General features: G+C 44.5%; 5 protein-coding genes across 9 annotated transcripts in view; 2 read left to right on the top strand and 3 right to left on the bottom strand.

Moving 5' to 3' along the window:
- Positions 1–2,460, bottom strand: part of si:ch73-335m24.2 (protein eva-1 homolog C) — a 6,383-nt gene extending 3,923 nt beyond the window's left edge. The window contains exons 1-2 of one of the 2 annotated variants that reach the window (XM_061835137.1): positions 2,275–2,460; positions 800–1,005 (exon numbers count right to left, since the gene is read on the bottom strand). In XM_061835137.1, the coding sequence (XP_061691121.1) occupies positions 800–1,005; positions 2,275–2,359 (291 nt within the window). In that variant the 5' untranslated portion in view covers positions 2,360–2,460. The remainder of the gene's footprint in view (positions 1–799; positions 1,006–2,274) is intronic. The other variant, XM_061835135.1, reaches the window with a different exon arrangement.
- A 3,247-nt stretch (positions 2,461–5,707) lies between these two features.
- clic2 (chloride intracellular channel 2) lies at positions 5,708–9,209 on the top strand. 2 transcript variants are annotated; one of them, XR_009797142.1, is made up of 7 exons: positions 5,708–5,896; positions 6,932–7,041; positions 7,614–7,739; positions 7,878–7,978; positions 8,066–8,247; positions 8,841–9,076; positions 9,156–9,209. XR_009797142.1 is itself a non-coding variant. In XM_061835143.1 (6 exons), the coding sequence occupies exons 1-6, from the start codon at positions 5,843–5,845 to the stop codon at positions 9,000–9,002; spliced, it is 735 nt and encodes a 244-aa protein (XP_061691127.1). In that variant the 5' UTR covers positions 5,708–5,842; the 3' UTR covers positions 9,003–9,209. The 2 variants fall into 2 exon arrangements, 1 of the variants encoding a protein (XP_061691127.1); XM_061835143.1 differs by having other exon boundaries at positions 8,841–9,209.
- Positions 9,210–9,854: 645 nt separating this feature from the next.
- On the bottom strand, positions 9,855–16,604 carry urp1 (urotensin-related peptide 1). 3 transcript variants are annotated; one of them, XM_061835147.1, is made up of 6 exons: positions 16,529–16,604; positions 12,653–12,782; positions 11,627–11,749; positions 11,506–11,546; positions 11,299–11,404; positions 9,855–10,775 (listed from the first exon to the last, which is right to left on the bottom strand). In XM_061835147.1, exons 2-6 carry the CDS (start codon positions 12,741–12,743, stop codon positions 10,744–10,746), a joined length of 393 nt encoding a protein of 130 aa, XP_061691131.1. In that variant the 5' UTR covers positions 12,744–12,782; positions 16,529–16,604; the 3' UTR covers positions 9,855–10,743. The 3 variants fall into 3 exon arrangements, with proteins under 3 accessions (XP_061691131.1, XP_061691130.1, XP_061691132.1); XM_061835146.1 differs by lacking the exon at positions 16,529–16,604 and adding an exon at positions 15,264–15,463; XM_061835148.1 differs by lacking the exon at positions 16,529–16,604 and adding an exon at positions 14,740–14,834.
- Positions 16,605–16,695: 91 nt separating this feature from the next.
- Positions 16,696–21,290, top strand: c1galt1c1 (C1GALT1-specific chaperone 1). The gene is made up of 2 exons (XM_061835142.1): positions 16,696–16,927; positions 18,753–21,290. The coding sequence occupies exon 2, from the start codon at positions 18,763–18,765 to the stop codon at positions 19,717–19,719; it is 957 nt and encodes a 318-aa protein (XP_061691126.1). The 5' UTR covers positions 16,696–16,927; positions 18,753–18,762; the 3' UTR covers positions 19,720–21,290.
- Positions 21,291–21,436: 146 nt separating this feature from the next.
- mcts1 (MCTS1 re-initiation and release factor) lies at positions 21,437–24,305 on the bottom strand. The gene is made up of 6 exons (XM_061835144.1): positions 24,140–24,305; positions 23,729–23,881; positions 23,558–23,655; positions 23,248–23,381; positions 21,931–21,998; positions 21,437–21,866 (listed from the first exon to the last, which is right to left on the bottom strand). Exons 1-6 carry the CDS (start codon positions 24,148–24,150, stop codon positions 21,785–21,787), a joined length of 546 nt encoding a protein of 181 aa, XP_061691128.1. The 5' UTR covers positions 24,151–24,305; the 3' UTR covers positions 21,437–21,784.
- Between the last annotated feature and the right edge of the window lie 7 nt (positions 24,306–24,312).

Raw genomic sequence — 24,312 nt, 5'->3', positions numbered from 1 at the left:
TGAGACAAACAGTCGCACTCACAATCACACCTAGGGGCAATTTAGAGAGTCCAATTAACGTTGCATGTTTTGGGACTGTGGGAGGAAACCGGGGTGCCCGGAGAAAACCCACGCGGGGATGGGGAGAACATGTGAAGCAAACAATGAGGGGCACGGCGGCTCAGCTGGTAAAGCATTGGCCTCACAGTTCTGAGGTCACGGGTTCAAGTCCCGGACCCGCCTGTGTGGAGTTTGCGTGTTCTCCCCGTGCCTGCGTGAGTTTCCTCCGGACACTCTGCTTTCCTCCCACCTCCAAAAATCATGCAACATTAATTGGACACTCTAAATTGCCCCGAGGTGTGATTGGTTGTTTGTCTCCATGTGCCCTGCGATTGGCTGGGTGTGCCCGGTGACAGCTGGGATAGGCTCCAGCACTCCTCGTGAGGATAAGCGGCAAAAGAAAACGAATGAATGCTTTTGGCACGGGAAGAGTATGCAAACTCCACACAGGCGGGGCCGGGATCAAACCCGGGGCCTCAGAACCGTGAGGCCAACGCTGTACCAGGTGATCCACCCACCGTGCTGCCCTAATTTCCACGATTCTTGTAAAAATCTGTACGAAAATTTTAAATTGTCATATGATAAAGTTGAGATATTACAAGCATTTTTGTGTCAGTTGAAAAACACATCACCCTTGATTTCTGATTCCAAAACTAGTTCATAAATTGATGATGTAAAGATGATGTTGGGGGAAACCATCAGAACAATGCGGCCCGTGACAAAAGTGAGTTTGACACCCCCGCGTTAGCACAACGTTCACCTCGATAGCGACCGGAGAAGAACACTCGGCGTCGTCTTGGTGGCTTTGATTTGTCTTGCGGCTGGGACACAAATAGCGACGAGGAACGCGGCGTCCAAAGAAGGCCGATAAGACGGCCACGGACGTTCTGGCGGGACACTCGATGGCGAGCGTTTCCCCCTCGCAAGCGTGAGCCGTGTGGTTCTTCAGAACACTGTGCGGATACACTTGAGGCGAAAAAAAGACAGAAACCTGAATGACATCACACGTACAGAATGTTCCTGCTCGCTTCATTTCAACAAATGACTCAGGAGCTTTTCCTCAATTTTACTGCCCGATTCATTTATTAGCTCTGCAAAAAAATAAAACATTTCAAATCCCAATTACTGATGGGCGATGACGTCCGAGTTGTTGGGTGTAACCCTTTGAGACTTATTGGGACGATGACCACACATGCGTAAACATGCGCAACAATGCAAAAGTCAGTGTGTTTATTTTGGGCAGTACCAGGCACAAGCTCACAATGAACTATTATGAGGCATGCAAACACACAAAAATGAAACCTTTTCCACAAATACATACAGTAAATCACATCAATATTCACCATAATATCACATAAAAATGAGACTGGCCAGAAGAACAGTCCTGTTGCTTTTCAGCCGTAATGTCCACACTGGTCTCTGCTTTTAGTCACGTGACTCTCGTCTGATGCAAATTTGAGCTTTTCTTTTTGTTTTATGATTGTGTGTTAAATTGAGGTGGGGAAAAAAAGCTGCAGACGTATGATGTGAAATGCAGTACAATGTGTTTTATATATATATATATATACACACACTGGACTATATATGGCTAAATGTAACTGACTTCGCTTATCCCGGATCACGCTAAATCCATTTTTCTGGGGAAACCTTAACCCCCAAAAAAGTTTACATTTAAAAAAGAAAGTCAAGATATTTTTTAAACTTTAAAATTCAACACACAACATTTACAAGCATTTCCTGGGTAGGTGTTCCTAAATTCCTTCATAATTCTGGATACATAATAGGAATTTGAAAGCAGTATACATAGGGGCAGTTGAAGAAATGTAATACTTTTTTTTTTTTACATTTAATTTTTTTTAATGTTTTTTTCAAACCTCAAACCGGATACAAACAGGGCCAGTTAAAGAAATGGTATCCTTTTTTTTTTTTTTACATTTTAATTTTTTTTTCTTCATGTGTTTTTCAAGCCTCAAACCGGATATAAACGGGGCCAGTTAAAGAAATGTTATCCTTTTTTTTTTTTTTTTACATTTTAAGTTTTTTTTCTTATTGTTTTTTTCAAGCCTCAAACCGGATATAAATGGGGCCAGTTGAAGAAATGTTATCCTTTTTTTTTTTTTTTTTATGTTTTTTTTTCCAACCTCAAAACGGGCCAATCGGAACCACATTCTAACAGGAGGGTGGACGGCGGTGTGTTCCTGCTTACTTCTAAAATAATTGGAAGAGAGTACTTACAAGAGAAATCCGGAACCGACCGGGCCGTGTTAATCCCCAGAGCCAAAGCCCAGAGAACCCAAGCGAGCCTCCTCAGCGCCGCCATTGTCCTCTCTTTTGTTGCGATGTCGTCTTGCGTTTCTGTTGATGGCCTCGGAAAGAGATCAGTGGATCAATGATGCCATTGTTTTTTCTTTTTCTTGTTTTTTTTCCTGCCATGAGGTTGCTTTTGACTGAGAATCGAGTGTTGGGAATGGAAATGTATGAAGTTTGCAATACATGATTGATTGTGAATTATTTATTATCGTCCAACACAGTGTTGAGACTTATTTGTCTGGTCATATGAGGTGACTCATGGCCACCTTTTGCTCGACAGAGAAAAACAGTTCTGCCCTTGACAGAGAACAGGAAGTGGGACAGATACACAAAGGAAATGATTTCAGGAATTTAAAACAATAGAACTTTTTTTTTTTTTTTAAGGAGTGCATCAATTACTCAAAGGTTTTGGTTATGGCGCCAGGGCTCGGTCCAAACCAGAACTATGTACTACTTCACAGTCTTTACGCTCTTTGATGCAACACCAAAATAAGATAGGCGTGCCGGAGCCTATCCCAGGTATCTTCAGGCAAGAAGCGGAGTACACCCTGAACTGGTCGCCAGCCAATCGCAGGGCACATGGAGACCGACAACAGCTGGATTCATAACCGCACCTAGGGGCAATTTAGAGTCTCCGATGAATGTAATTTTTTTGGCATGTGGGAGGAAACCGGAGTGCCTGGGGCCGGGATTCGAACCCTGGTTCTCAGAACTGTGAGGCTATCACGCAAACCAGGGCATCTTCCCTTTCACGGCAATTCCAATGAGTGTCAACTATTCCCAGTTTTTTTCATTTAACTTTTTACAGACTTTTTGTTTCCGTGTGCTGGAGCAAATCAAAACGTTTTCACCGTTTACGGCTTTTCATGCTAAGCTAAGCGAGGCTAAGCTAACATATCTGGGCTGAATGCGGATGTTTTATTCTTTTTTTTTCTTTTGTTTACTTATTAATGTATTTCTTTAAGTTTTATTTTGTATTTTTTGTTGTTTACGTTGCCAAGGTATGCTGGTTTAATTATTTGTCAGGCAATTTTGCTTTACCTTTGTTGGAGGATTGATTTTTTTTTTTTTTTTTTTTTTGGGTCACAGTAGAATCCACTTTTTTCCCCTGGTCAACACCGAAGGTCCTGTTGGCGGAGATAAGGCTTTATTCTCCCCCAGCATGTTACTTCCAGTTGGCGTGCGTGTACAGCGGAGATACGCGTCTGCCTCTTAAACAGATAGCGCCTCGCAATCTTTTTGTCTGTGAGGGAAAAAGGGAAGTGAAAGGTCTTCGGCGAAGCTCCCTTATTTCCCCTTTCTCTGACTCTGGACATCCCTACTGCGGGGATATCCAACCAGCAATGCCAGAATCAGCACTTTTCATTGACTATTTGGGCATTTGTTTTGCTTTTCTTGCTCAGCTCGCCGTTGTCAGGGCAGCCAAACACTTGACACGCAAAGCGTTCGCCGAGCTGAATGGCGAATGGCGTCATTTGTCACCCAATCGCTAATAAACACTCCCTCCGTGGCAGCCCAGCGCGGAACATAATGTCGGCTTATCGTTTCATTCAATATTTGTGGCGCTCCCTCGTATTATTGACCTAACCCGAGATTGCATTCAGCTCCGTAAAGAAGGGTCAAACCCTCCGAGTCCAGATGTCCCGGAATACCGCGAGCCGCATACTCCAGATAGCAGGAAACCTCCCTCGCTTCGAGTTCCGGCAATGGATCGTTAATTTGAAGGTTTTCTTATGAATTTCAGTGTAATGTGTTCATATTGGTCACGCTTCCAAAACGTGATTAAAAAAAAAAAAAAAAAAACCTCCTCAAATTATTACTGGGGCAGATAAGCAGAACTTAGTTGGCATTTGGTGTTATTTAGTGTGTTTGTTCTTCAAATTCCTTGGAAAGAGAGGAAGTAGCGAAGAGGGGAGTTTGAAATTCCACCTCCTCCAATTATAGTTGACTTTCGGTAAATCTTTAAACGAAGAATTATGGACTACTATTATCCATCCATCCGTCGGCTTGTGGGGAAGTAGCTTCAGACTTCCCTTTCCCCAGCCACTTCTTCCAGCTCTTCCGGGGCGTTCCCGGGCCGGCCGGAAGACATAGTCTCGTTCGTCCCCGGGGTCTCTTTCCGGTGGGACGTGCCCGGAACACCTCACCGTGGAGGCGTCCGAATCAGATGCCCCAGCCACCTCATCTGACTCCTCTCGATGCAGAGGAGCAGCGGCTAGACTCTGACGAGCTTCTCACCCGTCCTCTAAGGAGGAAACTCATTTCGGCCGCTCGTATCCGGTATTGTATCGTATTGAACGTATTGTATACATCTACTTTATCGCCAGATAATTACTTTTACTCCATTTTTATGCTAAAAACTGCAAAAAGCAATCATTATGATCATCACATACAAACTGGCCGAGCCAAGTCTGTTCAACTTGAAAATTCCTGAAAACAAAGTCCCAAACCTGAAAGAATGGAACTGGATCAATGAATGTCGAATTGAATACAACCATGTTTCAATGGTTTCTTTTATAGCCGTCCATCCATTTTCTTAGCGGCTTATCCTCACAAGGGTCGAGGGGAGTTCTAGAGCCTATCCCAGCCGTCAACGGGCAGGAGGAAGGGTAGACCCTGCACTGGTTGCCAACCAATCGCAGGGCACATGGAGACAAACCGCCACACTCGCAATCACACCTAGGGGCAATTTAGAGTGTCCAATTAATGTTGCATGTTTTTGGGATGTGGGAGGAAACCGGAGTGCCCGGAGAAACCCCACGCGGGGACAGGGAGAACACGCAGACTCCACACAGGCAGGTCTGGGATCGAACCCGGGTCCTCAGAAGTGTGAGGCCAACGCTTTCCAAGTGAGTCACTGCACCGCCCAGTTTCTTTTATAAAATTATTCGATAAATGTCCCTCCATCTATTTTCTTCCATTTGGGTCGCAGGAGCAGGTAAGCAGGGGCCAGTGGCCGTTCTAGGGGTGGGCCTCATGGATGGGGGGGGGGAGGGGGGGGGGTCTTCCAGAGCATTGGGAGGCTCTCCAAAAACCAAAACCTAACCATAACCCTGAATATTTAGGCACTTTGACACCTAAGTTTTTTTTTTGGGTGGTGTGAGGGATTAAAAATTGGAAATCCATTGACAGTATTCACCCTGCACGTCTCACACGATTGGAATGTGAGGAGACAACATAAAAATGAGTCAACATGTATGTTTTGAGCAACGGCCTTATCAGATCCTGCGTATTGCAATATGCGCACAAGTTGCTATTTTAAGCCGCCCCCGTGGATTTTATAAGCGCGAGTGCCCCGCCCCTTCTGCGGGACCGCCCCCCCCCCGCACTGACTTGTCAAGTGTGTTGTGGGCGATATATCCTGCAAACAAGCAGCAGTCCCGAGGTGGTCCAGCTCTCTCTTGACATCAGCAGCTTGCTCCTTCCTCCTGTGGCTGCTTTGACTTGTTTTGGAGACTTTTTTTGTTTGTTTTGTTTTGTTTTCGGGGGCGACATGGCACTGCGGCAACATTCAGAAAGGGAGCCCATCATTGAGTTGTTCGTTAAGGTCAGTATTTCTTTTCTTGAATTATTTGCACTTGAAACTTAAAAAAAAATTATAATAATAAAATCATGAGGGGAAAGGCTTTCTGCCACTAAAATGACACTTTGTTACTTTCAAAGTCAAAGGCCAGAGATCAAATCGATGTAACCAATCAGAGGACGTCTCCTTTGGGATTTAAATATATTGAGCACTAACATTTTGACGTTTGTATCCATCAGCTGAGCGGTCGCTCCGCGTTTATCAGGGCGCAGGCACAACCTTATCACCGCCGAGGGAGCAGAGAGTCAGCTTTTGGGGGGGGCGGGGGGCGCGACTGCCCCCCAAAGCCTCCCGCAGGCACACCCGCCCGTGCCCATGCACGTTCGAGAAAACGGGCCCTTGTCTCGTAACAAGAAATGCATGGTCAGTCGAGCGTCACACGACGGGCGGGTTTGGGCGGGGTACGACCCTGGGACGTTATTCCCCCGAATCCCCCGAGCTGCAAAACACATAAGAGTTGTGAAATGCGCTTTGTTGGCTGGGCGAGAGGGAAGGCAGGAACTGATGTCGCCTGGCTTTATTTGGCGTTAAACTCCAAGTCATGCTGTGTCTCGAGAGCCTCGGATGTTTAAAACGTTACACAGGCACACCCACTTTCATACGCAGACGATAAAATGGGGGTGCCAGGGTTCTAAAGAGTTTGTCATAAAGCGTGATGAATGACTTACTATATTTTAGCAATTAGCTATTTAGTTAGTTTCTTTTGTGATTTATTAGTCATTTGAACCCCGGTCCCCAGAGCTGCGAGGGCAACCCATACGCACACATAAGTGCGGGGCCGCTACAGGATTTTCTCACTTGCAAAATCCTCCTGCGGGTCGGGGTGGTCGGTTTGAGTACACGGGCCCTGCTTGAAACAGCCGGTGCTGTCACTTTGCGAGCGCACGTCGGCCTCTTCCGCTGCAGCACAATGCCCGCGTCCCGCCGAGCGGCGAGCGGCGAGCGCCCCGCCCCGGCCGGAAGCGTACGAATTCTGTTTTCTCTCCGTGTGTACGGCAGGCGGGCCACGACGGCGAGAACGTGGGCAACTGTCCCTTCTGCCAGAGGCTCTTCATGGTGCTGTGGCTGAAAGGAGTGAAGTTCACCGTGACCACTGTTGACATGAGGAAGTAAGCACGCCTCCCCCTCCTGTCGAGTCCTCAAAGACCCTCTAGGAGAGAAGAACTGGGATCTTGTTGTTTTTCCCTCGAATAGTCCAAAAACATTTCACACTATGGCGGTGTCTCGATGGGCTCTGTGTGGCCTCCGTACAAACTCTTCCTTGAATTTGCCCGCATTGTGTGAACTTCCCAGGGTCATTACTGGTGGAAAAACAAGCTCAGGAAGCCTGTAATGGATGCTGATAATTGAGGGTTTGGAAAACACATAAAGCAGTAATAAGATGCCGGGGGTGGACGGGCCACTGCGACTCCAATAGTGTTGTTTTCTTCTCACACACACACAAAACAATGAAATGTTTCTTGATTGATTAAAAAGAAAAAAAAAATTCAGTTTCATTTCAAAGTACTGTACTCTGGAAACACATTGGGGTCCAGGAAATATCGAGTAATGCTTCCAAGGCGCTTAAAGTGTGCCTGTGCGTCGCCACACACTTTCTCACCGATATAATTCAGTCGACTGCGTGGCGCCCTCCGATCACCGTGAGGTCACGGCCCCCAACTTCCTGGTGTCTTGGTTTCAGGAAGCCCGCGGAGCTGAAGGACCTGGCGCCCGGCACCAACCCGCCTTTCCTGCTCTACAACGGCACCCTCAAAACAGACTTCATCAAAATCGAGGAGTTCCTCGAGCAAACGCTGGCCCCTCCCAGGTATCGTAAGCAAAAAGCTTACGTGGGTTCTCTCCAAGTATCGCAAAAGCACATCCCTAAATTGTCGAACAGAGGGAATGTGAGCGTCGATGCTCGTTTGTCTATCTCAACACGTGAAAGTCGAACCTCCCTTCGCAGGTATCCTCACCTCAGCCCACTTAACAAAGAGTCCTTTGACGTGGGTGCTGACATTTTCGCAAAGTTCTCCGCCTTCATCAAGAACACGCCAAACAACGCCTGTGAGTGGGCTTCCTTTTACCCATCGTTGAAGGTGGACCAAGTGGATCCAGAAAAATCATAACTACGCGACATGTCTGATCTCGCAGTTCAGGAGAAAAACCTGCTCCGGGAGTTTAAGCGCCTGGACGATTACCTGAACTCTCCGCTGCCCGAGGAGGTCGACCACAACTCAAGAGGGCCGGTCGGCGTCTCCGAGAGAAAGTTCCTGGACGGGGACCGCCTAACTTTAGCTGACTGCAACTTGCTCCCCAAACTGCACGTCATCAGGGTGAGACATTCACTATGAATAACGCTCATACGCACCAAAGATAAGAATAGAAGTCGTACAGAGGTCAGAATGGATGCAAATTTATTTGAAATCTGGAAACATAATAACAATACAAACTGCACTATTTTCGTCCACTTTAGTTCCCCATCACTGTAGTATCTGTGACTTTAAAAGGAGGGGCCTGACCAGTTGAGTGACGTTGGACTCAGCGAATGAGAGTGTAGAGTTTTCCATGTTGGCTCAGGATCGCGCAAGCTAGGCTATTAAGTAGCATTCGCCAGTCTGCACGTGGAAGCACGTTCAGGAAGATGTTCATCAATCCTTTATGTTTCTTTTTCTTTTTGTTGGTGCCATTTGTTCAATAAAGTGATTCAAACTCCATTGGCAGCCGCATGCTGCGGAGGAGGGATTAAAATTTCTTCTAACTATCAGTAGAAGGCTCTAACAATCTTTTAATTGAGCATAGAGGTCAGCTCTGCTTTACATTTGATCTTCTTCTTTGTTTTTGTTCCAATGACCCCCAGGCCCGGCCTGACTTTGGCACGTGGATCGGACGGGTTGCATTTTGCAATAATCTTTTGTTTCCCCGCCAGGTTGCGTCCAAGAAGTACTGCGGCTTCGACATCCCGGCGCAGCTGACGGGCGTGTGGCGATACCTGCGCAACGCCTACGAGCGGGAGGAGTTCAAACTGACGTGTCCAGCCGAAATCGAGATCGAGAAGGCTTACTTGGGCGTGGCCAATGCGAGGAAATAAAACGTTTGTTCGCCATCTTTAGGGGGTGCTATGTGGTGCCAAAGATATTACAACCACCAGTTACCTTAAGACAGGTACAGCCAATCTTTTTTTTTTTTTTTTTTTTACTTGTTTGTTGCAGGACTTTTTACGACAGTTCCTCTTTTTTTTTAGGATTACCCAAACAAGATTTTCCCACATGCCACTGGTTTCCTATAAACAATTTTTTCAAATACTTTTTGACTGTTTTAGTCACCCAAGGGGCCAATTGTGCTATTGACTGTTAATTTAATTGAGCAGATTTGTGTTTATAGTGTACATACACACAGTATATTTTCACAGCATAACCCTTCGAAGACTGTTGAATTTTTGTATGCAGTAATTCAACTATTCTTGTGTATTTTTTTCTGTACTACCACAGTTGACATGGTTGAAACGTACAACTTTCACACGAATAAAACTAAGCTAAGGTGTTGATTCAAAATTTCCGATTTTTTTCTTGATGTGGAATTTATAAATGAAATGCCACGCATCCATCCATTTTCTTTGCCGCTTATCCTCACAAGGGTCGCAGGGCTTGCCGGAGCTTATCCCAACCATGTTTCAATGGTTTCTTTTATAGCCGTCCATCCATTTTCTTAGCGTCTTATCCTCACAAGGGTCGAGGGGAGTTCTAGAGCCTATCCCAGCCGTCAACGGGCAGGAGGAAGGGTACACCCTGAACTGGTTGCCAGCCAATCGCAGGGCACATGAAGACAAACCGCCACACTCGCAATCACACCTCGGGGCAATTTAGTGTCCAATTAATGTCGCATGTTTTTGGGATGTTGGAGGAAACCGGAGTGCCCGGAGAAACCCCACGCGGGGACAGGGAGAACACGCAGACTCCACACAGGCGGGTTCGGAGTTGAACCTGTGACCTCAGAAGTGTGAGGCCAACGCTTTGCCAGCTGATCCACCATGATATATCAAAGCTAAATTATTGATTATTTTTTAACAGACTAATATTACAGCAGACTCACAAGCACTCAAAACAGAATTTGCGCCATGCACAGAACGTCACAAAATTTGTGATCATTTCACGGTTAAAAATGAAGATTAAAGTGAAATTTATCGGCTGTAAAGCAGAAATATGCACGATACATTCATACGGAAGCTGCTTTGGCCAAAAGTTACCAACAAGTTTGTTGTTTTTGTACTTTCGTGTTCTTGCTTTTATTCAGAATCAGAATCAGAATTGCCTTGTTTTGCCTCGCTGTCTGCGGTCAAGTTGACATTGTAGATGACGAACTTCTGAATGGTTGTTAAACGAAGGTTGAATAAATGGAAAAAATGACATCAATTCAACACCCAGACCTGGCTAATGTTTAGTCAGTCGTGTCCACATCACTCAGCGGGCCAGGCGCCATTTTTCAAAGCGACACACACTCAGTTGCGCGGGTATTACATTGGTGGGAAGTGTGGACGGCGACCTCAAGTGGGGAAAAAATGAAACTCGCGCTTCCCGTGCACACTTTCTTGTTTAATAACGCAAAGATGTGTGTACAATTACTTCACGAATCGATGGGACGATCAAGTCTAAAAGCATCATACAGTTGCAGCCCAGGTAGAAGTATGGCAAATAACACATGCATCAATTGGATAATAGTTTATTAGGTCACAAAAGACATCTTTACAACTTTAAAAAATAGATTTTCTTTCTCAGTTAATATTTTAATTCGGCGAAGTGAATGAAGTCCTGTGGCGGTTTCTCCGCTGGCGTCTAATTGGTCACGCAGTATTTCCAGAAACACGCTGTGAAAAGTCACACAAAATCAATCAAGTCAATTTCAACTGAAAAAAAAAATGCTCTTTGTATTTTAATAAATGCGATCAAAGAATATTATTTGTGTACTGCTCTCATCTTCATTATTGATGACGTTATTGGAGTTTTTATTGTCTTGAAAATGTCGCCCTGCTGGGTCTTTTGGGTGGTGCTGGTGCAGATGTTGTGTATTTAACAAGTAAAAGGACCCAATAGGACTATTTAAGTTGGTGCGAGTCCACAGAACTCTCAAGTCCAAGATTTTGACCAGCATCCAGTCACAACATTAGGGACACCTGTATACTGCATGTGCAATCGTGTACTGCTGTACCTTGGATACATTTCCCACCCCCCCAGAACTGTGATGCAGATGTGCTAACCACTAAATCGCAGAGCTACCAACGTTTGGCTCAAGTTAGCAAATATGGTTTCTTCCATCTGAATAGAACTGAACCCGGATCACTGCCACACGTACCGAGTACGTGTTAAAATGACTTTTTGTTTGCGTCTAACCTCTTTTGCTGGTTTTGGGCAAGCCCTGCTCAGACCTGACGAAAGCTTGAGAGCGAAGCTTGTCGGCCGCCGCCAGCTTCAGGACCATCGCCTTGAGACCGTCAATCTTCACACGTGAACGCAGAAAAACACGGTGGACTTATGCAGAGGAAGGTCTTCTTTTATGTGCATTTACATTTCTATTTATTCAGACAGGCTCGGACGTACCATGTTTGCATAATTCTCCGGTTGAGCTGCATCCCTTGGCCCTTTAACCGAAATCAGGAGGTAACGTTACAATGACTCATTTGCGCAATGGTGCAGATGAATATGCATTTTAATATAATACCGTTACTCCAGGATTCCCTTTGCCCATTCTGCTGCATCAACAGAGGATACAGATTATTCGCCTGCTTGTGCTCCCCGTCTGTGTTGTACGACGCATCTTCTGACACCAGCTTATGAAGGAAATCTATGAAGGAAACATTCACAATTCATCATAGACTTTTTTTTTTAATTATTTATTTTTTGGGACCGTATTCTTAACAAAGGATGTGAACATTTATCCATCCATCCGTTATCTTTGCCGCTTATCCTCACAAGGGTCGCAGGGCGTGCTGGAGCCCGTCCCAGCTGTCAACGAACAGGAGGCAGGGTACACCCTGAACTGGTTGCAGGCACGGGGAGAACATGCAAACTCCACACAGGCGGGCCTGGGATTGAACCCGGGACCTCAGAACTGTGATGCTTTACCAGCTGAGCCACCGTTGCACCGTGCTGCCAACTACCATTTAGTGTTTTTTGAAAAAGAAAAAGTATGGTGGAAAGTAAATGCGCTACTGTTAAATTAGCAGGCACTCTGGTTGATAAAAAAAAAGAGGGAAAATACCATTGCAATAACTACATTTAAATAAGGTACCGTCCAAATGAAAAAGAAAAAAAAAAGCCAAGGGTGCATGTTAATAATCTCCATCTGGATAGCACAAAAAATGAGTTTTTCTCAAATAGTTTCATCGAAATAAGGGAAAAAAGGTAGGCAGAAAGCAAACACACCACTATTATAAGAGCGGGTTTTCCAACCCTACAACAAAAAAAAAGTACAATAAATAGTTCCGCTAAAATCAAATATATTCAATTAAATGGGATGAAATAAATGCTATTGTAAAAAAATAATAATAAAAAAGAATACATCGCTATATTGTCCTTTTCAATTTTTTTTTTTTTTACCTGAGCAGCACATTTGTGGCATTCGGTTATCATACCGTACATTTCTAAGCGTAAATACAACAATTGGCGACTGTCAAGAAAAGAAAGGTCGCATGTTGAAATAGTTTTGTGGGGACAAATGTCTTGAAAATGTCAATTGCACTCTTACCTGGCGGTGTCTCCACGCTGGAGTCGGGATAGAGCGGGAGAGCGTGCGTCCATCTTGCAGCCAGGAGGTAAAGCACAGCTAGCGACAGCATGCTGACGTTCTCCGCGGTCGGCCCTCAGTTGCTGCCGGCCTGCCGAGGAACTTGACTTATATACGTGCACGCTGGCCGTCCATCACCACTGATCAATACATTATCATCACAACCAGCATCGCTCCTTAATGGATCGGGCGTCAGAGACCCCATTTAGGGGAAGCCTGTCAAGTGGGCCGCGGCCTATCTGTGCTTGTACAGCGAGGCCTAACAAATGTTTACCCTCCCTCGCTAATAACGCGCGGCTGTCCGCCGAAGCCGCCGTGCTTTATGTGCCGCGGCGCCGCGTCTGCCGGCCTCAAAAGCGTCATCGCTCACTCGCTCGCGTCTGACGCGTTTGCGCCGAGGGCCCGCGTCACTTTCTCATCGGTGACCCGTCCGACAATTGTCTCCGTGAGCAAATAAGCGGTCGTTTTCGTGCCAAAACAAAACAAAAACACCGAGGCCCCGAAACATGACCATAACCAGCACGTTTCACCTTCAACCACTTATGACGATTACATTTACTAAACAGTTTCCAGAACGCTGCAATTCACCACAACGTACAAATTGCCATCTGCATCAATTAAAAAAAAGTCAGATATTAAAGAGCCTGTAAAACAAGGGTTTCAAACACGCAGCTCGCAGGCCATTCACAGCCCATGAGATGATATTTTGTGGCCCCCACCTCATATAATGGTAGTGGGGCCCTCGAATTTTATATGGATGGCGCTTTTACACCGCTGCGTGCAGAGCCAGACCAATCACGTTGGGGTAGACGGCTGTCGGGCGTGTGACATCGACCGGGTTTGATGCAAGCAGAGAGACGAAAAAAGCTGTTTGAGAAGATGGGATTGTTTTTAAGTTCTACACAGAGTTCCACATAAGTCCATGTGTGCTGAGGCTGCAGCCCAGCCCCAGCCGGACTCGTCTTCCGGCGGCCCCAAGGTAAATTGACTTTGAGACCTCTGCTGTAAAGTTAATTAACCACTTGAAGTTGGCAGATTCAAACGGTTAGTGGGGTGAAAAAAATAAACACACTGGACGGACGAGTGAAAAAAAATGTGGACTTGAAACTTCCAAAAGTTTCCTTATCCGACCTTAAGGTGAACACTGCACGTGCAATCGTGAGGTCGAGGGTAAACTATCGTGACAAAAGACATTTCGAAAAGACTCAAAAAAATGTAATCGACTGGGCTGCCGGGGCCTTTTGTCAAAGTGAAAGGTCCCTAATGGGCCTCGATGGTGTCACATGATGGATCAGCTCGTCTCCGAAGTTGCGATGGAAAATGACGTTGAATGCATCTTGCCGCTTTGCTCTGTTCAACTTTGAAGGGACCAGATCATGAATCAGTCTATAACAGCTTGGCTAATTTACATAGCAGGTGCTCCAAATCGACTTTTCAGCTAGGCCGGCTGAAGATCCAGAAGGTTAGCGTAGCTGCGTTGAGTTTTGCTGGATCCGCAGATTAACGCGATCGAATGACAACAGCTTCTGCTCTACCAGAAAGTTGACTTTTTCTTTTTAGGTTTTAGGTAGTAATCAGGGAGGCGAGAGTATTTATTTTGGCAATGTCATACGGTACGCTGCATGCGCCACATACATGAATCTGCAGTCGAGCAGACATTTCAGTGCTCAATTCCACTAACATGCACGACTTGGAACGCGGGAGGAAGCCGGAGTACTCCGAGAAAAGCACGGGAAAAGAAAAAGACAGGAATAGAAAATAGTGGTAATATTGCCGTCGTTCCAAATGATTTCTTTGGGAGGAGGAAAATTAAGCACGGCACAATTTCCACGCTAATAAGGCCTGCGAGTAGCACTTCAAAGGTTTAACGGGCAATTTTGACATCTGTCACGTCATACATTTCTGCAGCCATTTCATTCCAAAAGTGGAGTTTGGATGGAAAACAAAAATAGCAGTTATAACCTACCCTTTGAACTTAAAGAGTCATTTTTACATGGTCATGTTTCTTTTTTCAAACTTTCTGTGTCTTTACAGAGTGAATCACTTACCCAAAAAAGCGTCAAAGCAGGATAAACAAATCTCAACATGTTCAGGTTTGACAATAAAAGTTACAAAATTGTAAAGGTTGAGTTTGCTTTTTTTGATTGTCTGGGAAATGTTTAATTGCTGTCTTTGGAAGGAGATTTTTTTTTTTCAAACTTTTTGTGTCTTTACAGAGTGAATCACTTACCCAAAAAAGCGTCAAAGCAGGATAAACAAATCTCAACATGTTCAGGTTTGACAATAAAAGTTACAAAATTGTAAAGGTTGAGTTTGCTTTTTTTGATTGTCTGGGAAAAGTTTAATTGCTGTCTTTGGAAGGAGATTGTTTTTTTGTACGAATCCTCAGGAATTTAACTGATTGCTTGACAGGGATAGCAAATCAAAATGTTTATCAGCTTCAGACGAAATATTTCCGATATGTTGATGTTTCAGGCCAGAAGGATCTGAAAAATCTTGAGTAGTGCAGCTTGGATTTGAGATTTACCCGAAAGAAACAAACCGTGTCATCGGCTAGCTGTGAAATTTTTACCTCTGATGGAGATAAGGAGTAAATATCTAAATTTTGTGAAATGTTCATCGATAAAACAATGCAGGATAAGCGGCGTTCACAGTGGAAGGGAGGACCACTGATCTAAAAAAAAAAAACAAAAAAAAACCCTGGATGGCTCATTGGCCACCAAAACTGAAGTCGCTGAAAGCAGATATCCGCCATCTTGATCCTCCCAAAACAACCATGCTGACCTGTGCATTGCTCGCCAGTTTCGTGGCTGTGAGAAAATATTCCACAGGTAAGTTAGAAAGATTTACTTTGACACTGTTAAAGTTTCTTTGTAAAGTTTTTTTTTTTTAATTTTATGATTAGCTTAATTCACTTGAACAAAGTTTTGTTTCCGGTTGTTGTTGTTCACCGTTCACTCTCTGCTTCACCTTTATAGGCCGATGTTTTTTCACAAAAAAGCGACGTCAATATTTTCCCAAACTTCATCAGTGGATAAGCAAGAAAACACATTTTCTGTGAAATTTTCAGGACTCTCATTATATGGAACTCTGCAAGTTTAATTGGATTTTCAAATGCGAGGGCACAAGTTTAAATTTTCTGTCGCAGAGACAACAAATGAAGAATGCGTTTAGCATGTTTTTTTTTCCCCCATTGCAAGTCCTTATTTCCAAAAATATATCAAACTGATTGACTTCAAATTTAATGTTTTTATGACTTAAAAAAAAAAAAAAGCTTTGTTTTTTGCGATCTTATGATTATAGCGCTTCACAGCGTATTTTGGGAAAACTTAACATGTCACGGAAATCCTGCCCTAGGTCAGTGATTCCCAAACAGTGTGCTGGGGTACATTAGTGTGCCGTGAGCGCTCTTCAGGTGTGTCGTGGGAAGTTATCCAATTTTATGTAATTGCTAAAAAAAAAAAACCAACATTTATTTGCAAGCAATAAGGTATCTTCATTCATCTATTTATGCCAGTGAGGCACAATGACAGACAGAACAAAAATCGTCTTCTATTAGATGGCAGGAGGTACATCCAGTAATTAATCAATCAATCCATTTTTGGTGACGTTTACTTTTGTTGGTGTGCCGTGGGATTTTTCAATTGTAAAATATGTGCCTTGGCTCTAGAAAGGTTGGAAATCACTGCCCTAGGTTTCTTCCTAGTCACGCTGTTATATGGGTTTCCTTTGCACTTGTTTTTTCTGGCTTATCAAGACGAATTAAAAATCCTTCATGTTACCAGAACTGGAAAAAATATCAAGCTCAAACGACCACTTTTAATTCGACATGCCAACCTGTAAACCGTGTCCTGCAAAAGGTTTTGGGAGCACCAAGATGGCGACCAACTGGCTTCAACCAATCGACACACGGGACAAGTCTCCATTTTCCTGCGACCGTGACGTCACTGGTTCACGTGACGAACACACGTGACCCAAGGAGCGGAAGCAGGTCAAAAGTTCAGTCGACGGTCTGTCCGCACTTCACACGTCAAATGGGCAAACGGACGTCGCTTCCTTGGCAGTTGTTGCTCGTCTCGTCCAACTTGAATTGTGGCACTTGATAGACTGGCCAGAGCCGGAGCCGACACCAGGAAAAGCGCCGTCGTTGCCCTCCCTCGCGGAAGAGAATTCTTCTTTACGGTGACAGTCGGCTAGCCGCTAGCTTCTCGGCTACGGTCCAGAGACTTCGCGCATGTAAGTTTTGGATTTTTATTTTATTTTTGGGTGACAGGTGAAGGTCCACGGTTGAGTGTGTCCAGCTCCTTTAAGCCTCTTTATATTTAGTCTCATTTGTCAACGCCAGAGGATTAGGCGACAAATCCACTGTTAGTGGCAAGTTCGTATATGCAGCTAATGACCCTTTTCTTTTTTATGGAGACAACTTTCTCTGATGATTTATGCTTTTCAACCCCAAATCTATGAAAAGATCCGGCTATAAATGAACTCCCGGTTATTTATTCAGTTATACTTGTGTTTAGTTTTGTTGGTTCGTCCCATCTAAACTTGAAGTCTCTTTTTACTGGAGTAATTTAGAGCAGGAGTAGTTTACTTGGCATGAATTAATATGTCAAAGCCTAAAAGTGAGTGAAACAACTTGATGCAGTTTATGTGAAGTGCTCATGAGGCTCACATTTGTGTAATTTCACGTCAGTTTGTGCGAGCGTGCATGCTGGTTCTATGCTGCGTGTGAAAGTGGTTTGTAATATTGTGTACATTGTAGATCATATGTGTCCTCAAGCTTTGTCGCTACACTTTTTTTTTTTTTTTTTGTCGTCGTGACTCACTTTTACAGATGTCAGGAATTGTAAAAAAAAAACTTTGAAACATGAGTTTCATATTTTTTACACGTCATGCTTACACGTTAGTGACTTTCAGAGCACCTTATTAAGAAACTGGGGATGAACATAACCTACAAAAATATAAGTTGGCACTATTTTTTTCTTTTGAAGGAAATGCAAAAATAGTTTTGTCTTCTCGTTAAGAAATGAAGGCTGCAGATCAAAGCAGCGGTAACGGTATTAAATGTCCAAACTGTTCCGCTACAAATGTATTTACTAGCTGTCTGAAACCTGGCCAAAAAATGGCTCCTGGATCCACTTTTCGGTCCTGACCCACTATTTGAGAACTACTGTTCAAGATGCACAGTTTCCTGACTGTTATGATTGTTCTCTGGGTTGCTACAAACCACAGTCTAGTCATCCCTCACCGTATTGCGGTTTCTCTCGCAGTTTTGCACGTCAAACTATTCCATTGTGGGTTTTGCGATTGTTTTTCCACACGGACCCGGTGAAGTCCGGTTTTAGGTAAAACAAGTTCTAAGTCGTCGATGCTACGATGTACGACGTAAGGATGGCGACTCCAAGTGGGCAAGAAAAATATTTGCACCTCACATGCGTATAATGTACTGTTTGGTGTTTTATGGAAAGCTTCATCCATCCATCCATTTTCGTAGCCGCTTATCCTCATATAGAGACAAAGAGCCGCACTCACAATCACAGCTCGGAGCAACATAGAATTAGAATTACTATTCTATGGACAGTACGTCATGCATTTTTGTCCAATCACAGGAGATTCGGGAAGGTTATCCCGCATTAAATGAGGGACAAAAAAAATGGTCAAAACGGGATTCCAGTCTGTTTTTACACAATTCATTTTTGGGTAATTACAAATCAAGTTTTTTTAGGCTTTGACGTCAATGATTTCTGGGGGTTATTTTTGGATTATAGTGCGAATTCACTGTAGGTGAGTTCTCAGCAATGATCTTGGGACGGGTTCCAGAGGAAAAAGAAAGGCACGTAAAAGGGTTTTTCCCCTCCCTGTTTTTCACACTCCGTCGTCAAGCAAACGAATGTTAATATTAGTCAGAGGCAACATCCGTCATCTTCGGAACACTACTTAGTGAATTCTGTCCACCAAGCCTTCTTCATGGGACTTGTTTGTAAAGTTTTGACAGAAGTGTAAACTTGTAGGTGTGACAGTACCAAAAGTCCTCTGAGAGTTGTTTTTGTTTTTTCGGCAGTGCTGTCGGGATGTGGTCCGAACGCGGCTCTTTTGTCCAAGGGGTGGCCCTGGGAGGCGTCTTCAGCCTGATGCTCTCGCTCATGGGTAGTTTCAGCCCCGGCGCCCAGTCGGGCCCAGAGGACCGTCACCAGCACCGCCACGTCCAGGCGCCGAACAGCGATGACCTGAAGCAACTCTCGGACTCCCAGATGCAGGAGTTGAAAGATCAAGTGCGCGTCTACTGCATCGTCATGGTGCAGCCAAAGGTTCTGGTCTACTGGGCGGCGGCCGTGGGCACCTGGACCAAACACTGCGACAAGGCCGTGTTCTACACCTCGGAGTCGTCCAAGGCCCTGGAGGCGGTGGAACTGCACGAAAAAGACGACTGGGCGAGGTTGTGTAAAGCTCTGAAACACGCGTACGAGAACGCCGGGGACCTGCGCTGGTTCTTCATCGCGCAGCCCACCACCTTCGCCATCATCGAGAACCTCAAGTACCTGCTCCTCACCAAGGACCCCGGCGAGCCATTCTACATGGGCGATGCCTTGAAGTCCGGGGAGCTGGAGTACGTGGCGTACGAGAGCGGCATCGTCCTCAGCTACGAGGCCCTGAAGAGGTTCGTGCGCGTGCTGGACGACAAGGAAAAGTGTCCCATCAAGGTGAACCGCCTGTGGAAGCTGAGCGAAGCCAAGCAGCTGGCCGTGTGCCTCAAGTACACGGGCGTGTTCGCGGAGAACGGCGAGGACGCGCGCGGCACGGGCCTGTTCAACGGCAAGAGCGTGGAGGCGCTGATCAAGGACAGCATGAAGAACCACCCCGACGACGTGGTGGAGGGCTGCTGCGCCGACCTGGCCGTCACCTTCAACGGGATGACCCCGAACCAGATGCAGGTGATGATGTACGGCGTCTACCGGCTTCGGCCGTACGGCCACGAGTTCCGCGACTTGCTGACGTTTGACCCGCCCGAAGGTTCGGACAATGACTAGGACCTGCGGGTTGCGCCGGGCTCTTTTTGGGTTTTGTAACTGGATCCTCAATGGGGAGGAAATCCAGGTTTTACAAGTTTTGTGCATTTTGCACTTTGGACCTGGTTCCCGGGTGAAGGCCGCAAGACCGCTCGTTGAATCAAGACAAAGCCGGGAACGGCGTAGGTAACGTCACGTGGGTTACCTGAAATTTTTTTCGTCATATTGCTCTGTAGCTTTTATCCCCCCCTTAATACCAAATGATGTTTTTGTGTGTTCCTAAAGTTGCATAACTGGACACATGAAATAGACATCAGAAATCTCATTTCATGTTTTTGACTGCTCTAGATTTACAATGTATGTGCGTTCGGTACCTGTCGGGTACATTAGTGGATTTTTTTTTTTTTTTTGCGGGTGGGAGCTGGTACTCCCCACTCCCCCCTTTAAAAAAAAAAAAAAACAACCTACAAAGCAGTTCTAATGGGTGTCCATCGTATGTGGATTTTCAGCATTTGAATGTCCGGGGCCTTGTCGCACTTTGCCGGGTTTAGCGGACGTCCAACGTAAATAGAGGTGTGGTTAAAAAAAAAAAAAGAAAGGAAAAAAAAAGTGATTCAATAGCACAGCCTCGAGAACATGTGGCATTTGATCCGGATTAGAACGCACTTCTAAAAATCAAGTACACTCCTCGAGAGTATGGAAAAAAAATCTTGAATCCAAATTTGTCCACGACTCTTTTCATTTGGAGGAAATCCTAAATGTAACGACAAGTAAAAGGCTGAAAGGGAAGGGAAGGCTCATCACACAGATTAGAGACTCAATTTGGGTGACTGTGCGTTAATCGTTGTAAGAAAAAATGGGGGAGACATGAAAGTGGATTCCAAATCCTGTCAATGATGATTAAAGACAGTTTGACTTTCTACTTCTGTGGAACTTCTGTCACGGCCATTTTACTGTCGCTGAATTACAGTCGTAAAAGTGTCGGGTCTGTTCATGTTACTCCCTCACCTCAAATCAAGATGAACTTTTTCAAGGAACGTAAATTTGACATCGCAGAAGTGTTGCTAACAAACAAAAAAAATGGAATGAATAATAACAAATCCACAATGTGTCTAAAATAAGGCTTCTTTCCACTCTCGAGCGCATCGGGCGTCTGCCGAAGGCAGTGAAATCATACCCCGCTCCATTAGCAAATATTTGTAGGACGACGCGGAACGATGGATACTACTTTGTCGAGCGGCAAGAAAAGCAGTCTACTAGACGGTAGTATCTTTATCAGGCCTTGGAGCCGCTAAAAAGTTACTGGTTTGTAGCCAAAACTGCTTTCCTGAGTAAAATTAGATGTCCCAGTAACAAAGATAATCAGATTTTACACCATACAGAAATCTGAAAATATTTACTGCTGAGGATTTGGACAATTTTAACTTGGCGTTGAACTTTTTGTACCCTCCTTGCTTCTCTCCATGACGTGCGTGCACTCGTGGTGAACCACGAGGCGCTCTGAAGTAGCCACGCCAGCTTGAAGCACCGATCTGCACACTGGCTGTCAAGTTGGCCATTAATAACTTAAAAAATAAACCTCACCTCCTTGCTCTTGTCTTTTTTTTTTTTTTTTTTCCATGACATGCAGCCTCTCGTTCGACAACGAGGCGCTCTACAAGTAGCCATGCCAGTGGCTTACTGAAGGGAAGCCTTTTATTTCTGCGTGGGCATATCTAGATGTGTCGCTGCACGTCACAATTATGACCTGATTTAATGGGGGAGGGATGAGTGGCGGTGGCACATTTTCAACAATTATGTTCATTGTATTACAAAACTAATCTTTGAATTCAATTTCAAATAATGAACATATTTGATGACAGTTAAAAATTGGGTTTATTGGCATGGTTTGGTCACCCCTCAGTTGTACAAACATCTCGTTTTCCACGAATCGGGTCCAGTGTGAAGAAAGAATAAGAGGGAGAGGTTTCATTTCATTGGTGCATGATGGACAACTGGTACAAAGCTTTAAGGTGATGTAAACGGACGATTATTAAGAGCCAATATCTGCTTTGGCAGGAAGGCTGGATGCTCTTTTTGTTTTGGATCATTTATATGTCTTCATGTGCCATAGTCCGTCGTTGAGATAGTGAACGTTCTCGATGCCGATGCCCTTGTTGACTTTTTCTCTGCGCAAAAGAAAACAATGGTCAAGATCAAGCGTCATTCGGCCTGCAAACTTTTGAGGCTTACATGCTCTCGGCGGACATCTTCATGACGCCGACGCACAGCGCGTGTTGTTTGCCTTCCGCCATGATGGCCTGCGTATTCCCGTCAAGGATAATGCACGCTGGAATGCTCGGGCTTCTTTTGTACTTTGGAATAAACAATTGATGGAAATTCGAACCATGAAAAGGAAAATACATTTTTAGTACTGCATTAAAAAAAGTTCGCGTGGTTGCTTTGGGGGAAAAAAAAAAAAGTCCAAAAATTGTTGTGGGTCCATGCAACATTTTGGCAAACGCAAAATGGAATCCATATTATAGTTCAAGTCCAAGTTTGCTGTAAAACCTTGTACATTATATGTAAAAAAAAAAAATATATATATATATCAAACGATGTAATTTTGCTGAACAAAACTCCACTAGCTTTATGCTAACACAATGAAATGAGATGGGTGCACAAAATAAATAGCATTGAGGTTATTGTTATTAGAAACCTTTAAACATCTCAACTATGATTTATCTATAGCCTGGTTTACAAACTGTAACTGGGTTGCAAGCCTAAACCGATCAATAAATGCTCAATAAGATGGGTGTCAAACTCAAGGCCAGAGGACCAGATCTGGCCCGCTCCATGATTTTATGTGCCTCGTGGAGATTTTTTGTTCAAATCTTTTCCAAAATTTTAAATTGTCACATCATTAATGGTAACATTGAGCTCTTACAAGCATTTTTGTGCTACCAAACAACAGTAGTTGGGAAAAACCCATTACCCTTGATTTCTGATTCCAAAACTAGTTCATAAATTTCACGTGTTGTGATGAGGCGGTTAAAGATTTTTATTGTTTCACAGCCATAACGACCCTTTTAGGGAAACCACAACTACAATGTGGCCAGTGACAAAAATGACACCTGGATCAGAATGAACGGTCCAAAAGCCAATAGAATTTCAGACACTTTCACAGGCATAGATGTGCACATAGATTTGCACATGTCACTCATTTGTAAAAAAAAAACCCTTCTGATTTAATGTAGTGGCACATTAGATTGGAATGTAAACAGCCTGAGGTCGTCAATCGGAATGATTTCATACGTATTTAAACCGGGCTTCTGACTCCACAACTTGCACTGATGTTTTAGAATCGGTATCAAGATACTTTATGCAGGAATGTTGCTGGAGTCCTACTTTTAGGATCACGACAACACATTATAAAAATAACCTGCCCACTCAAATCGAAGCATGTAGAGTCAAGTAAATAAATGTTCCTGGCCCAGAACGTATAGATCTACATAAATCTGAAATTTGTATGACTTAACATAAACCAACAATAGACGGCGGGAAGGATACGACGACTGTGTCCGACTCAGCCGGGTAGAGTTTGGCGCCCGGTGACGTCAGCCCGGGGCACATGATGTTGGCGCCGCTCAGGACAAATTTGATGGCGCCTTTGTCTACTTGCTGGTGAGGAAGAATGAATGGATCTGTCAGGAGGTAAGCAGGCTTGTTACCACCACAAAATCATAAGAGGAAATCACCTACAACAAGATGACACGCCCTTGCAAAAATCTCATTTTGATCGAGGTTTCCCATTTGCTTGTATAAAACAAATTGAGAAAAATCGACAATGGCTTTGCGCGATCGGGTTTAAAAGTCTTACACTTGTGCAAGAGTCTGAGCGTGGGGTAGAAAGGTCCTTCTCGCTGTCTGAAGAAGAGCAACTCTCCATTCACGGTCAAGATTTCAATGTGCTCGTGGCTGAAAGGGGAGAACAGCGTCAGATTCACAGTCGTGGGAAATTGAAAATGAGCGCAAACGGGAGAAGTCGCACCATCGCACTATTTTGACGGGGTCCTTCTTGGGCATGATGTGATTCAACCATGATTCGATGTCAGGAAACTGATCCAGCAGCTGGCTCTTGATCCCTTTGATGACGGATGTTTTCAACTGTATACAGTTTGATACATTCTCCTTCTCGTCAAATCTAAAATCGGGGAACGCCACAACAGGTTTTGACTCATCTGGGCGCACTTCACGAGAATACAGGAATGGTGGACAACAACATATCGTATCGTTTAGCTTTCCCGGACATTTTAGCTTCGTCAAGTTTATCAATTCTAGCACGAAAGTTAATCAGCACGGTTCGGATTTGTTTAAAATGAACATTGACAAGAGAACACCTACTCGAGCCTCGGCTAAATGCCCTGGCGTTAGCTTGGGGATGAAAATAATGACCACCTACTTTTTAAACATGTTCGTTGGCCGTCGCTCCTCGCTTATCCTGAGTGAGTCAAAGCCTTATTTTCCGAGATGCAGTATTTTAAACGGTATAAGGCAATAATATAGTGCAAAATATGCCAACTTTAAGCACTTGCACGCTTGTTTTGCGGCTACCGGAAAGCAGTGTGCGTTCGC

Source organism: Syngnathoides biaculeatus, chromosome 11, assembly GCF_019802595.1.
Source record: "Syngnathoides biaculeatus isolate LvHL_M chromosome 11, ASM1980259v1, whole genome shotgun sequence".
NCBI lineage: Eukaryota > Metazoa > Chordata > Actinopteri > Syngnathiformes > Syngnathidae > Syngnathoides > Syngnathoides biaculeatus.
This window is presented reverse-complemented; position numbering and strand designations above follow the sequence as displayed.

What these genes read in the sequence shown, in the direction of transcription:
- urp1 (XM_061835147.1), bottom strand. Translation starts at nt 12,743, where the DNA reads ATGCTGTCGCTAGCTGTGCTTTACCTCCTGGCTGCAAGATGGACGCAC. An exon ending in CGGAGAATTATGCAAACATG is followed by an intron (nt 11,405 to 11,505) that starts GTACGTCCGAGC and finishes TCACGTGTGAAG; the next exon opens with ATTGACGGTCTCAAGGCGAT. An exon ending in GCCCAAAACCAGCAAAAGAG is followed by an intron (nt 10,776 to 11,298) that starts GTTAGACGCAAA and finishes GACTTTTCACAG; the next exon opens with CGTGTTTCTGGAAATACTGC.
- mcts1 (XM_061835144.1), bottom strand. An exon ending in CCCGTCAAAATAGTGCGATG is followed by an intron (nt 23,656 to 23,728) that starts GTGCGACTTCTC and finishes CTCCCCTTTCAG; the next exon opens with CCACGAGCACATTGAAATCT. An exon ending in CTGAGTCGGACACAGTCGTC is followed by an intron (nt 21,999 to 23,247) that starts GTATCCTTCCCG and finishes GGGAATACGCAG; the next exon opens with GCCATCATGGCGGAAGGCAA.
- clic2 (XM_061835143.1), top strand. Translation starts at nt 5,843, where the DNA reads ATGGCACTGCGGCAACATTCAGAAAGGGAGCCCATCATTGAGTTGTTC. An exon ending in CAAACGCTGGCCCCTCCCAG is followed by an intron (nt 7,740 to 7,877) that starts GTATCGTAAGCA and finishes CTCCCTTCGCAG; the next exon opens with GTATCCTCACCTCAGCCCAC. An exon ending in CCAAACTGCACGTCATCAGG is followed by an intron (nt 8,248 to 8,840) that starts GTGAGACATTCA and finishes TTTCCCCGCCAG; the next exon opens with GTTGCGTCCAAGAAGTACTG.
- c1galt1c1 (XM_061835142.1), top strand. Translation starts at nt 18,763, where the DNA reads ATGTGGTCCGAACGCGGCTCTTTTGTCCAAGGGGTGGCCCTGGGAGGC.